Consider the following 15562-nt stretch of genomic DNA (forward strand, 5'->3'; position numbering starts at 1 on the left):
ATTAATAACTATATCTCTAACAGTTCTATTTTTTAAATATTTAAAGAAATAAAAGTCTAAATATATATGTTATTTTTTGAAAATATAGGAAAAAAAATTCATGGTATATTTTTTTAGTCAGATGGATTGGACAACTTCCAATATTAGGTACCACACAACACATCCATACACTCTTTGGACACTTACCACATGTTGCAGTAACAGTGAGGAGATTTTTTCAGTCGGTTGCAATCAGTAGGACTTGAACTCAAGACTTTTAAATAATGAGAAATACTATGCCATTTGAATTATAACTCGTCAATCTCTTAATTTTTTTTATATGTTAACATTGGCATTTTCCATGGACAATTAAAAGTCCTTCGCTAATAAAGGTGTGTGTTGTGTGGTGGACAGATTGATGGTGAAGAAGTGAAGTGGTGGTATGGGTTAAAGCAAAACAAATTTTTAAAATTGGTTAAATTGAAAGCATGGAGTGGTGTTGGACAGGGGTTGCCAGGAAAGATAATACGGTGGACACTTGAATTAGGGAAGAAGGAGATGAGAGGAAAAAGCAACACAAAATATTCAATCAAATTTTCAAAGGATATAATATAATTATAATGAGTATTGGTGCGTGGGTAACCTAAGATTAGTGGATTGGACTAATAAGGTTGGCCCAAACATCCAGATGAGGTGGTTTCCAACTTGGTTTACGTCTGGGAGCCGCCTTCCGATTTGTGTGTATGAAGGAATGGGGGTGGTACCTGCAAAGACACTCTGATGCCTAAGTCAGCAAAGGGTTTAGCAGGTTTAGAGAATATTAGAACTTAGAGATACTTGAAAGGTGTCAGTGTATTTATAAGGGTAAACCAATGACCACCGTTAGAGTATTTCCACCTTTTAAGGTGGGTAATCGTTCCTTTATCTTAGGAAAGTTGAGATATGGCTCCTGGAAGTGGGTTGAGAGATTTTAGGGGCAGTTACTTATTTGAATAAGTGTTATCTGCCAGCTATCCTTCGATCCCGACTTCTTTGGAGTGGAGTTTGTATTGAATCCGACTTTTTCTAAGGAGGTCGATAGGTAGCGAAGGCAAATCTTCGGATTGGGTCTTTTTGGTTTATTTGGACCTGGGCCATAGTGTTGGATCAGGGTATGAACAGTACCCCTACTCGAGTCCGGTCTCTTTCACTTATGAGTTAGATTCGAGTATTTGAACTCGAGCTTGTAGCCGACGTGATTTTTAAACCCGACGTGATCTTGAAACCGATGTGATTTAAATTTCTCAACCGTCATGTCTAATCAAACGTCGCGTCCATTGAGGTTTTTGTATTTACACGTAGGAGCAGTTACATCGGTAACGGCGTATTTTTTGAATGATTGCATCAGTTTACCTTTATACCCCTGGTGTGTTTATAAATACATTTTCCTCTCTTTTCTCTGTTTTCTTTCGTCTTCTGAAACTTCTTGCCTATAATCCTTGTTCTTCCTTACTCAAAAAAAGAAAACTTTGAGCATTTCCTTTCGGAGTACTCTGTCGCTGCTGTACCTGCTCCTCTCTGCTCTCGAAAACAAGGGTTAGTCTTTTCCTTCTCATCTTCTATTTTTTAAATGCTTTTCTTTGTGCATTAGAGGAGTTTTTGCGTGTTCCTAGTGAGTCTGCTTGTCGGTTTAGAGACTCTGTTCTTGATTTTGCTTTCGAGAGAGGCTGCTTTGGTTTTTTAGAAGTCCTATTTTTTTTATCTTTTTTCATTTTTCTTTGTAGGTCTCATTGCTTTTTCTCCTACTTCTTTTTACTGAAAAGATGTCTTCTCCTATTCCTGAGTCTTTGTCGAAGTGGGTAGATGATACTGTCCTAGAGGAAAGCCCTTTAGTAGATATTGACTATATCACCGACCATCGTACCCACCATAGGATTTGCAGCGATAAAGTTGACGAACCCAAATATGAGTTGGTAGCCCCGGGTCCTGAAGACCGGGTTTGTTTCGAGAGAGTTGTTGATTCAGACCCTCATTTTATCTTTATGTATGACTGTCTTTTTACTCGTTTGGGGGTTATCTTCCCCTTTTCCAACTTTGAAATTGAGGTTTTGAACCATTGCCGAGTTGCTCCTTCTCAGCTCCACCCTAATTCTTGGGGTTTTATGAGAATTTACTAGCTTGTCAGCCGAGAGCTAGACTTCCCGACTTCTATCAAGATCTTTTTCTTTCTTTTTCACCTGACCAAGCCTTTTAATGGACAAAATAATAAGCAGCAGTGGGTGTCTTTCCGAGCCATTCAAGGTCGAAAAGTTTTTTCTATCTTCGACGATTATTTTCATGATTTTAAAAACTTCTTCTTCAAGATTCAAGCCGTAGAAGGTCACTATCCCTTTTTCCTTGATGAATACTCCATCCTTCACTTTTCTCTGTATTGGTTAGAGGCCTCTCCTATGGAGAAGTATGGCCTATATGATTTGGATGAGGTAAAGAAGGCTGTCGTGGGATTTTTCTAAGATGCTTGGGGGAGGGCCCCCAATTTGGACACTAAGAAATTTCTTTTGGTCTCCTCGAGTTTTGTGCAGACCCAACTAGGTAGTCTTTTGTTGTCATTTTCTGAAGTTTCTGACTTGTGGTCATTTTCCGACTTGTAGACTAATTGCTTGTTTTCTTTTTCGGAAATGGTGAAGAGTGGATCAAGTTCCTCTTATCAAAAGTCCAAGATGCCAAGAAAAGAGCTCGGGCCCGAGCTAATGCTACAAGGGCCACTGGGTTCCTCCTCTTCGTCCTCCTCTTCGTGAGCTGGGGACCTCTTCTCATCCTATTATGGTATCCGCTTCTTCTCTTCCTCCTCCTATCCCCCCAGTCCGACCTCCCTCTGAGCCCGAGAAGAAGAACCACAAGACCTAAGATGCCAAGAAAAGAGCTCAGGCCCGAGCTGATGCTGCAAGGGCCGCTGGGTTCCTCCTCCTCGTGATCTGGGGACCTCTTCTCATCCTATTATGGTATCCTCTTCTTCTCTTCCTCCTCCTATCCCCCCAGTCTGACCTCCCTCTGAGCCCGAGAAGAAGAAGCACAAGACCTCAGAGTCTGGCTCTTCTCCTTCTGGGAAAACTAATTTTGATGGTCCCAAATTCGTTCGGAATCACATCTTCCCCCATACTCAAATAAATATGGATGATGTTTTCGTTTGAAACAATCTTCAAATTGTGGTTCGAGGGAGTGTTCGGGCTGCTGGGTATGGACAAAACTTCTTGATATCCAGACAAAACTCCTATTAGCTCTTTGAGCTCTACCCAAAAGGTTGAGGAACTAGAGGGGAGAATTATCCTCTATCAAGAGGAGGAGAACCGGCTCCAAGGGGAGGTTACTTGGTTAAAGGAGGAGAGGTCCCGACTTCAGGAGAGGGAGAAGAAGTTGATGGCCCAGTGTTCCATGGCAGAGGGCTTGAAGGAGAAGGCGGAGCAAAATTATGTCAGGGTCTTTACTGAAAATATTAACCTTCAACGGGAGCTGGAGAAAGGTTAGGAGGCCTATCAGGACTTGGAGGATTCAGTGGCGGAGAGCTCGGAAGAGGCTTTGAGGGTTTTTAAGGAACATGTCGGAGTTATCGCTCCTGAACTGGACCTTTCCCCTCTCGACCTTGATAAGATTGTTGTGAATGGGGAGACAGATTTCGAGCTGAAGACCCGTGGACAAAGACTTACAGAGTCTCCTCCTCGTGAGGATCAACAGGAGGGATCTCAGCCGACATCTTCAGATACTCCTAGCGAAGAGACTGCTCCGTCTTCCCCTGCTACAGGTCTGACCTCCCTTCCTACTGGTGATTCCAATCCTTCCTCCAATTAATTGATTTGAGCTACTTGGGGCCCGGCTTGTGGGCCCCTTTTTGAACAATTTTTTTTGTTGTTTGTTGTGGTTGCCTCTGACTTTCTTGGCCTTTTATGGCCATTAACAAAAAAAGTTAACCTTTAATTTGCCCTTTTTTGGGCAAGGGCTTTTAGGGAAAATTTTGTGTGTGCATGCTTTATTAGTTTTCCATAAAAAAACATTTTGATCTTTTTTTCTTTGGAAAAAAACTTTTATTGGGCAGGCTATTTTTGTCTAAGATACTTGTGGTTTTTTCAAAGACTTGGAACAGTTTTTGCCCTTGCTTTTGATGGATTTCCTTTATCTCCTTTTGTATTTCTCATAAATTCAAATTTTTCTCATTTGAATTGTTCATAACTTAGGTTATTTTCGCGATGCATTTCAATTCTTCTCGGTTTGTTCAACTAAAGGGTCGCAACATTTCCGAGTTACCATGATCGGCTTTTATAACCTCTTTACACCGACCTGTACCTCGTCGTTTCATCTTGCCGACTACTTAGGTCGGTCATAGAATTTTTACGCTTTTTCGAGTTTAAGTCGGCACGTTTCGTAGGAAAACCATTCTTGGGAAAAAAACCATGAAGTCGGGAAAAAGAGTACATCAGGGAGTGGAGTTCGCTTTTAATTGTAGTATCTTTTCATGTTACAAGCATGCCACGACCTAGGTAACTCGGTACTGCTCAAGTCGGTTGCCTTGTAGTATCCCTTTCCTAAAACCTCACTAACCTTATATGGCCCTTTTCAATTAGCAGCGAGCTTTTCTTCCCCCGACTTGTTGACTCCGATGTCATTTTTTATCAAGACCAAGTCTTCTGGGACGAAGCTTCTTCGAATGCCTTTCTTATTATATCTATTTGTCATCCTTTGTTTTAATGCTTCTTCCCTTATCTGGGTTTTTTCTCAGACTTCAAGAAGTAGCTCGAGTTCTTCTCTGTGGGCCTGGATGTTGCCAACCTCGTCGTATAAGTTTACCCTTGGACTTTGCTCATTGATTTCAACTGGTATCATGACTTCTATGCCATAAGCAAGTCAGAAGGGTGTTTCTCCTGTTGCAGACTGAGGTGTAGTCCGATATGCCCATAGTACTTGAGGGAGTTCTTCAGCCCAGGCTCCCTTTGCATCTTACAACCTTTTCTTTAACCCAGCCAGTATAACCTTGTTGGCTGTCTCAGCTTGCCCATTTGCTTGTGGGTGCTCTACCGAGGTAAACTGATGCTTTATCTTCATATTGGCTACTAGGTTTCTGAAGGTAGAATCAATGAACTGAGTTCTATTATCAGTGGTGATGGAGTAGAAAACTCCATACCTTGTGATAATGTTCTTGTAGAGGAACTTCTAACTTTTATGGGTTGTGATGGTGGCTAACGATTCTACTTCGATCCACTTCGTGAAGTAGTCTACTCCCACTATTAGATATTTCACTTGTCCAGGCGCTTGGGGGAAGGGTCCTAATAGGTCCAATCCCCATTTTGTGAAAGGCCATGGAGAAGTTATACTAATAAGTTCCTCGGGGGGAGCGACGTGGAAGTTTGCATGCATTTGGCATAGCTGACACTTCTTTCAAATTCAGTGGCTTCTTGCTGCAGGGTCGGTCAGCATAACCCGACTCGTATGACCTTCCTAGTCAAAGACTTTTGCTCCGAGATGGTTCCCGCAGATTCCGTTATGTACCTCCTCTAATACTTTCGTCGTCTTTGAGGTCAGGACGCATTTCAATAATGGTGTGGATATTCCTCTTTTGTAGAGGATATTTTTTACCAAAGTGTAGTTTTGTTTCCCTCCGGATTTTTGTGGCCTCATTTTTCTCTTTGGGTAGGATGTCGAATTTCATGTATTCGATTAGCGGGTTCATCCATCCGAGGTCTAATCCATATACTTCAAGGACATCCTATCTACCCTCTGTTTTTGAAACTGAGGGTTCTTGGAGAGTTTCTTGGATCAGGCTTCTATTATTCCTTCCTGGCTTGGTACTTGCTAGCTTGGAGAGGGTATCTGCTCTGCTGTTGAGATCCCGAGTTGTGTTTTACCTTGGTCTCTGAGAACCGTCCAAGATGTTTCAAGGTTTTGTCCAAGTACCTCTTCATATTGGGATCTTTAGCTTGGTACTCTCCATTTATTTGGGAAGTCACCACTTGAAAATCGCTAAACACGACTACTTTGGTTGTGCCTACTTCTTCCGCCAGCTTTAACCCTGCAATTAAGGCTTCATATTCTTCCTGATTGTTAGAAGCTGGAAATTCAAATTTGAGGGAAACTTCTATTTGAGTTCCTTCCTGGTTGACCAATATTATGCCTGCGCCGCTTTTGACTTTGTTGGAGGATCCATCCACGTATAGCTCCTGTGCTATGGTGGCTTCCTCTTGATCTCTGCATATTCTGCTACAAAGTCGGTGAGGCATTGAGTTTTGATTGCCGTCTGAGTTTTGTACTTAAGGTCAAACTTGGAAAGCTTTATGGCCCATTGAACCATTCTGCCAACAATGTTTGTTTTTTGAAAAATTTGCTTCATCGGCTGATTCATTCAAACTCTTATTGTGTGAGCTTGGAAATAAGGCCTTAGCCTTCGGGAAGCTACTATTAAGGCATACGCAAACTTCTCAAATTTTTCATATCTTAGTTCGGAGCCTTGTAGAACTTTGCTGGTGAAATATACAGAATACTGCCCAACCTCATCTTCCCATATTAGAGTTGATGCTACAGCTTTGTCGGCTACGGACAAGTACAGAACGAGTTTCTCCCCGATTTTAAGTCGGGTCAGAATGGGAGGTTGGCTTAAAAACTTTTTGAACTCCTGGAACACTTCTTCGCATTCAGGAGTCCATTTGAATTGGCATCCTTTTCTTAGTAGAGAAAAGAGTGGTAGGGATCTTAACGCTGATCCTGCTAATAACCTGGAGAGAGCTGCAAGTTGGTTATTTAGCTGCTGGACCTCTCTTATGCAAGTCATACTTTTCATTTCTAGGACTACTCTATACTTATCGGGGTTGGCTTCGATTCCCCTTTGTGTTAGCATGAATCCTAGAAATTTTCCAGCCTCTACTGCAAAAGTGCACTTTGTGGGATTCAGTCTCATCCCGTGCGTCCTTATGGTATCGAAGACTTGCGCGAGGTCGGTCAGGAGGTTGGCCTCATCCTTGGTTTTCACTAGCATGTCATCTACATATACTTCCATTAGCTTCCTAAGGTGAGGTGCAAACGCCTTATTTATCAGCCTTTGATATGTGACTTCTACATTTTTTAACCCAAAAGGCATAACTACAGAGCAATAATTCACTCTTGACGTGATGAAAGATGTCTTTTCTTGATCCGGCTTGTACATTAGAATTTGATTGTATCCCGAGTAAGCATCCATAAATGACAAGTATTGATATCCCGAGCTGGAGTCTACTAGGGTATCAATATTTGGGAGTGGATATGGGTCTTTTGGACACGCCTTGTTTAGGTCGGTGTAGTTGATGCACATCTTCCACTTGCCATTTTGTTTCTTGACTAGCACTACGTTTGCCAGCCAAGCCCGATATTTGACCCCTCTGACGAAGCCTGCTTCTAGGAGGGCTTGTGCTTGTTCTTCCATCACTTGGGCCCATTCAGGTCCGAGCTTCCGTCTTCTTTACTGAACAGGTCACGATCCTGGGTGTACTGACAGTTTATGCGACATGAGCTCGGGATCTATTCCTGGCATGTCGGAGGTTTTCCAAGCGAAGAGGTCGGAATTCTCTTGTAGGAGTCTTATAATCTTCAGCTTCAAATCTTCTTTCTGGTTGGCTCCTATGTTGGTATTTTTTTCTTCCTCTTTTTCGACCTGCACCTCTTCGGTCTTTCCCCTAGGATGTGGTCGAAGCTCTTCCTTAGCTTGAACTCCTCCGAGCTCAATGGCGTGAACCTCCTTGCCTTTTCCTCTCAAGTTTAGGCTTTCATTGTAGCATTTCCTTGCCAGTTTCTGATCCTCCTGATGGTTGCAATTTCCTCTGGCGTTGGGAATTTCATGCAGAGATGGGGGGTGGATACCACTGCTCCGAGCCGATTAAGGGTCATTTTGCCTATCAGATCATTATAGGCTGAACCCATGTCAACCACTATAAAGTTAATACTCAGAGTCTTGGATTTCATCCCCTTTCTGAAAGTTCTGTGTAGGGGTATGAATCCTAGTGGCTTTATTGGTGTATCCTCCAACCCATATAGGGTATCAGGGTATGCCCTTAATTCCTTTTCATCCAAACCCAGCTTATCAAATGCTGGTTTGAATAGGATGTCGGCTGAGCTTCCCTGATCCACCAGGGTTCTGTATAGATGCACGTTGGCAAGGATCATAGTGATCACTACCGGATCATCATGTCTGGGAATGATGCCTTGTCCATCTATTTTAGTGAAAGAAATGGTTGGGAGGTTGATGAGCGGATAATTTGTACGCTTTTTGGCATTGTTTTTAGTATGTTTTTAGTATAATTTAATTAGTTTTTAGTATATTTTTAGTAGTTTTTAGTTAAAATTCACTTTTCTGGACTTTACTATGAGTTTGTGTGTTTTTCTGTGATTTCAGGTATTTTCTGGCTGAAATTGAGGGTCCTGAGCAAAAATCTGATTCAGAGGCTGAAAAGGACTGCAGATGCTTTTGGATTCTGATCTCTCTGCACTCGAAGTGGATTTTCTGGAGCTACAGAAGCCCAATTGGCGCGCTCTCAACGGTGTTGGAAAGTAGACATCCTGGGCTTTCCAGCAATGTATAATAGTCCATACTTTGCCCGAGATTTGATGGCCCAAACTGGCGTTGCAAATCAGCTTCAAAATTCCCAGCGTTTAACGCTGGAACTGGCATAAAAATTGGAGTTAAACGCCCAAACTGGCATGAAAGCTGGCGTTTAACTCCAGAAAAAGTCTCTACACATGAAAGCTTCAATGCTCAGCCCAAGCACACACTAAGTGGACCCTGAAGTGGATTTTTATGTCATTTACTCATTTCTGTATACCCTAGGTTACTAGTTCACTATTAATAGGATCTTTTGACATTGTATCTGTACCTCATGACACTTTACACGTTTCTTTGTGTACCTTCCATGGCATGAGTCTCTAAACCCCATGGTTGGGGGTGAGGAGCTCTGCTGTGTCTTGATGGATTAATGCAATTACTACTGTTTTTCATTCAATCATGCTTGCTTCCATTCTAAGATATTACTTGTTCTTAAACCGGATGAATGTGATGATCCGTGACACTCATCATCATTCTCAACTATGAACGTCTGCCTGACAACCACCTCCATTCTACCTTAGATTAAGTAGATATCTCTTGGATTCTTTAATCAGAATCTTCGTGGTATAAGCTAGAACTGATGGCGGCATTCAAGAGAATCCGGAAGGTCTAAACCCTGTCTGTGGTATTCTGAGTAGGATTTAATGATTGAATGACTGTGACGAGCTTCAAACTCCTGAGGGCTAGGCGTTAGTGACAGACGCAAAAGAATCACTGGATTCTATTCCAACCTGATTGAGAACCGACAGATGGATAGCCGTGCCGTGACAGGGTGCGTTGAACATTTCCACTGAGAGGATGAGAGGTAGCCACTGACAACGGTGAAACCCTTGCATACAGCTTGCCATGGAAGGAGCCTTGCGTGCTTGAAGAAGAAGACAGTAGGAAAGCAGAAATTCAGAAGATGGAGCATCTCCAAAACCTCAACCTGTTCCCCATTACTGCAAAAAAGTACTTATTTCATGTTCTTTTACTTTCACAATCAACCTTGATAATTATTGATATCCTGACTAAGATTTACAAGATAACCATAGCTTGCTTCAAGCCGACAATCTCCGTGGGATCGACCCTTACTCACGTAAGGTATTACTTGGACGACCCAATGCACTTGCTGGTTAGTTGTGCGGAATTGCAAAAGTGTGATTGCAATTTCGTGCACTAAGTTTTTGGCGTCGTTGCCGGGAAATGTTCGAGTTTGGACAACTGACGGTTTATCTTGTTGCTTAGATTAGGACTGTTTTGTTTTTGTTGGTTTAGAGTCTTTTAGTTGAGTCTAGTTTCATATTTTAAGTTTGGTGTCAATTGCATACTTTTGCTTTTCTTTTGATTTTCGAATTTGCATGTCCTTAGTCCCTTTTTGATCCTTAAAAATTCTAAGTTTGGTGTCCTCTTTGTGTTTTTCCCTTAAAATTTTCGAAAATTAGTGTTTGATTTTCTAAAATTTCTAAGTTTAGTGTCGTTCTGTTGTTTTTCTCTTTCCTCATTAAAATTTAAAAATAAAAAAATATCCTTTCCTTGTTTTACTCATAATTTTCGAAATTTTGCATTAAATTAGTCAAAGATTTTCAAAATCATATCTTTTCAATCATTTTTATTTGCAATCATATCTTCTCAATCATATCTTTTTCAAAATAATTCTCAATCATATCTTTTTAATTAATTAATTAATTTAGTTGTCAATTTGCTTTGATTTTATTTTTCGAAATTTTATTTTATTTTTCATTTAATTTATTTTATTATTTTCGGTCACTTTTAATTAAAATAAAAAAATAAAAATAAAATAATATCTGCATCATTTCCCTTTCTCCATCATGGACCTAAGTGGAATTGAGCAGTCCAGAAGGACTCTGGGGTCATATGCTAACCCCATTACAGCTGCATATGGGAGTAGCATCTGTATACCTCCCATCAAAGCAAGCAGCTTTGAGCTAAATCTCAACTCATTATCATGGTGCAGCAAAATTGCCAGTATTCCGATCTTTCACAAGAAGAACCTACTGAGTTTCTGGCACAGTTCTTACAAATTGTTGACACAGTACGTGATAAAGAGGTGGATCAGGATGTCTACAGACTATTATTGTTTCCATTTGCTGTGAAAGATCAAGCTAAGAGGTGGTTGAATAACTAACCTACAGCAAGCATAAAGACATGGAAACAGTTATCAGACAAATTCCTGAATCACTTTTACCCTCCAAAGAGGATGACACAGCTAAGGCTGGACATCCAAGGCTTTAAACAAGAGGATAATGAATCCCTTTATAATGCCTGGGAGAGGTATAGAGGTATGCTAAGAAAATGTCCCTCTGAAATGTTTTCAGAGTGTGTACAATTAGACATCTTCTACTATGGGCTTACAGAAAAAGCTCAGATGTCTTTAGACCACTCGGCTGGTGGATCTATACACATGAGGAAGACAATTGAAGAGGCTCAAGAGCTCATAGACACTGTTGCTAGAAATCTATATTTGTACTCTGGAAATGAGTTCTCCCCAAAAGAGGAAGTCATGGCAGTAGCCACTGATCCTAATCCTCAAGAACAGATGATTGAGCTTAATCAACAATTGCTCCTGATGACAGAACAGTTAGCAGAATTTAAAGAGATGCTCCATGAAACTAAAGTTGCTAACAAGAACATAGAACTGCAATTGAATCAAGCAAAACAGCAAATATCTAAACAGATAACAGAAGAATGTCAAGCAGTTCAACTGAGGAGTGGGAAGACATTGAACAACACCACTCAAAAGAGCAAAAAGCCAAATAAAGAACAATTGACAGAGGAGAGCCAACCCACTATCCAAAATCCCTCTGAGGACAGTAAGAGCCCAGAGAGGAATACTATTGGCATTCAAACCCCAGAAAAGGAGGGAAAGCTGGCGTTAAACGCCCATTCCCTGCCCAGTTCTGGCGTTCAAACGCCAGAAAAGGGGGAAAAGTTGGCGTTAAACGCCCATTTTCCACCCAATCCTGGTGTTCAAACGCAAAAGGGGAACCAGACACCTGAGAGTGCTGACAATAATCCCTCTAAAAAGGCTTCTTCAACCACTTCTGTAAGGAATAAGCCTGCAGCAACTAAGGTTGAAGAATATAAAGTCAAGATGCCTTATCCTCAGAAACTCCGCCAAGCGGAGCAGGATAAGCAATTTGCCCGCTTTGCAGACTATCTAAGGACTCTTGAAATAAAGATTCCGTTTGCAGAGGCACTTGAGCAAATACCTTCTTATGCTAAGTTCATGAAAGAGATCTTAAGTCATAAGAAGGATTGGAGAGAAACTGAAAAAGTATTTCTCACTGAAGAATGCAGTGCAGTCATTCTGAAAAGCTTACCAGAAAAGCTTCAAGATCCAGGAAGCTTTATGATACCATGCACATTAGAAGGTGCTTGCACCAAGACAGCCCTATGTGATCTTGGAGCAAGTATCAATCTAATACCTGCATCCACTATCAGAAAGCTTGGGTTGACTGAAGAAGTCAAACCAACCCGGATATGCCTCCAACTTGCTTATGGCTCCATTAAACATCCATCAGGCATAATACAGGACATGATTGTCAAGGTTGGGCCATTTGCCTTTCCAACTGACTTTGTGGTGCTGGAAATGGAGGAGCACAAGAGTGCAACTCTCATTCTAGGAAGACCTTTCCTAGCAACTGGACGAACTCTTATTGATGTACAAAAAGGGGAAGTAACCCTGAGAGTCAATGAGGATGAGTTTAAGTTGAATGATGTAAAAGCTATGCAGCATCCAGACACACCAAATGACTGCATGGGCACTGACATTATTGACTCTCTGGTAGAAGAGATCAATATGACTGAAAGCCTAGAATCAGAGCTTGAGGACATCTTCAAGGATGCTCAACCTGATCAAGAAGAACCAGAGGAAACAAAGGAATTTTCGAAAATTCTTCAGGAGGAGGATAAGCCTCCCAAGCCTGAACTCAAACCACTACCACCATCCCTGAAGTATGCAATTCTGGGAGAGGGTGACACTTTTCCAGTGATTATAAGCTCTGCTTTAAATCCACAGGAAGAGGAAGCACTGATTCAAGTGCTAAGGACACACAAGACAGCTCTTGGGTGGTCCATAAGTGACCTTAAGGGCATTAGCCCAGCTAGATGCATGCACAAGATCCTGTTGGAGGATAATGCCAAACCAGTGGTCCAACCACAAAGGAGGCTAAATCCAGCCATGAAGGAGGTGGTGCAGAAAGAGGTCACTAAATTACTAGAGGCTGGGATTATTTATCCTATTTCTGATAGCCCCTGGGTGAGCCCTGTCCAAGTTGTCCCCAAAAAGGGAGGCATGACAGTGGTTCATAATGAAAAAAATGAACTAGTTCCTACAAGAACAGTCACAGGGTGGCGCATGTGTATTGACTACAGAAGGCTCAATACAGCCACCAGAAAGGATCATTTTCCTTTGCCATTCATAGACCAAATGTTGGAAAGACTAGTGGTGCACGAAATTGCAATCACACTTTGCAATCCCGCACAACTAACCAGCAAGTGCACTGGGTCGTCCAAGTAATACCTTACGTGAGTAAGGGTCGATCCCACGGAGATTGTTGGCTTGAAACAAGCTATGGTTATCTTGTAACTCTTAGTCAGGATATCAGAAATTATCAGGATTGATTGTGAAAAGCAAAAGAACATGAAATAAGTACTTGTTTTGCAATGATGGAAAATAGGTTGAGGTTTTGGAGATGCTCCATCTTCTGAATCTCTGCTTTCCTACTGTCTTCTTCTTCAAGCACGCAAGGCTCCTTCCTTGGCAAGCTGTATGCAAGGGTTTCACCGTTGTCAGTGGCTACCTCCCATCCTCTCAGTGGAAATGTTCAACGCACCCTGTCACGGCACGGCTATCCATCTGTCGGTTCTCAATCAGGCCGGAATAGAATCCAGTGATTCTTTTGTGTCTGTCACTAACGCCCTGCCTTCAGAAGTTTGAAGCTCGTCACAGTCATTCAATCATTGAATTCTACTAAGAATAACACAGACAAGGTTTAGACCTTCCGGATTCTCTTGAATGCCGCCATCAGTTCTAGCTTATACCACGAAGATTCCGGTTAAAGAATCCAAGAGATATCTACTTAATCTAAGGTAGAACGGAGGTGGTTGTCAGGCACACGTTCATAGTTGAGAATGTTGATGAGTGTCACGGATCATCACATTCATCCGGTTTAAGAACAAGTAATATCTTAGAATGGAAGCAAGCATGATTGAATGAAAAACAGTAGTAATTGCATTAATCCATCAAGACACAGCAGAGCTCCTCACCCCCAACCATGGGGTTTAGAGACTCATGCCGTGGAAAGTACACAAGAAAACGTGTAGAGTGTCATGAGGTACAGATACAATGTCAAAAGATCCTATTAATAGTGAGCTAGTAACCTAGGGTGTACAGAAATGAGTAAAATGACGTAAAAATCCACTTCTAGGTCCACTGAGTGTGTGCTTGGGCTGAGCATTGAAGCTTTCATGTGTAGAGACCTTTTCTGGAGTTAAACGCCAGCTTCCATGCCAGTTTGGGCGTTTAACTCCAAGTTCCATGCCAGTTCCAGCGTTAAACGCTGGAAATTCTGAGGCTGATTTGCAACGCCGGTTTGGGCCATCAAATCTTGGGCAAAGTATGGACTATTATACATTGCTGGAAAGCCCAGGATGTTGATGAGCGGATAATTTATACGCTTTTTGGCATTGTTTTTAGGTAGTTTTTAGTAAGTTTGAGCTACTTTTAGGGATGTTTTCATTAGTTTTGATGTTAAATTCACATTTCTGGACTTTACTATGAGTTTGTGTGTTTTTCTGTGATTTCAGGTAATTTCTGGCTGAAATTGAGGGACTTGAGCAAAACTCTGAAAAAGGCTGACAAAAGGACTGCTGATGCTGTTGGAATCTGACCTCCCTGCACTCGAAATGCATTTTCTGGAGCTACAGAACTCCAATTGGCGCGCTCTCAACGGCGTTGGAAAGTAGACATCCAGGGCTTTCCAGCAATATATAATAGTCCATACTTTATTCGAAGAATGACGACGTAACTTGGCGTTGAACGCCAAGTACATGCTGCTGTCTAGAGTTAAACGCCAGAAAAACGTCATGATCCGGAGTTGAACGCCCAAAACACGTCATAACTCGGAGTTCAACTCCAAGAGAAGCCTCAGCTCGTGGATAGATCAAGCTCAGCCCTAGCACACACCAAGTGGGCCTCGGAAGTGGATTTATGCATCATTTACTTACTCATGTAAACCCTAGTAGCTAGTCTAGTATATATAGGACATTTATCTATTGTATTAGACATCTTTTGACAGTTTAATCTCTTTGATCATTCGGTCACTTGATCATGGAGAGGGCTGGCCATTCGGCCATGCCTGAACCTCTTTTACTTATGTATTTTCAACGGTGGAGTTTCTGCACACCATAGATTAAGGGTGTGGAGCTCTGTTGTACCTCAAGTATTAATGCAATTCCATTGTCTTTTATTCAATTCTCTTTTATTCTTATTCCAAGATATTCATTCGTACCCAAGAACATGATGAATGTGATGATAAGTAACCCTCATTATCATTCTCACTCATGAACGCACGTGATTGACAACCACTTCCGTTCTACATGCAACAAGAGCTTGAATGTGTATCTCTTAGATTCCCCAACAGAATCTTCGTGGTATAAGTTAGATAGATGGCGGCATTCATGAGGATCCGGAAGGTCTAAACCTTGTCTGTGGTATTCCGAGTAAGACTCTATGATTGAATGACTGTGACGAGCTTCAAACTCCTGAAGGCTGGGCGTGATGACAAGCGCAAAAGAATCAAGGGATTCTATTCCAACCTGATTGAGAACCGACAGATGATTAGCCGTGCTGTGACAGAGCATAGGAACGTTTTCACTGAGAGGATGGGATGTAGTCATTGACAACGGTGATGCCCTACATACAGCTTGCCATGGAAAGGAGTAAGAAGGATTGAGTTGAAGCAATGGGAGAGCAGGCGTCCTTGA

At 41.7% G+C, this 15562-nt stretch overlaps 1 protein-coding gene across 1 annotated transcript in view; it reads left to right on the forward strand.

Annotated features, from left to right (window-relative positions):
- The first annotated feature begins 1781 nt into the window (after nucleotides 1-1781).
- LOC140174325 (uncharacterized) overlaps nucleotides 1782-15562 on the forward strand; it is a 63807-nt gene continuing 50026 nt past the window's right edge. Inside the window, exons 1-2 of the mRNA XM_072198761.1 lie at nucleotides 1782-1955; nucleotides 3484-3757. Of these exons, the coding sequence (XP_072054862.1) occupies nucleotides 1782-1955; nucleotides 3484-3757 (448 nt within the window). The remainder of the gene's footprint in view (nucleotides 1956-3483; nucleotides 3758-15562) is intronic.

Source organism: Arachis hypogaea, chromosome 7 (assembly GCF_003086295.3).
Source record: "Arachis hypogaea cultivar Tifrunner chromosome 7, arahy.Tifrunner.gnm2.J5K5, whole genome shotgun sequence".
Lineage (NCBI taxonomy): Eukaryota > Viridiplantae > Streptophyta > Magnoliopsida > Fabales > Fabaceae > Arachis > Arachis hypogaea.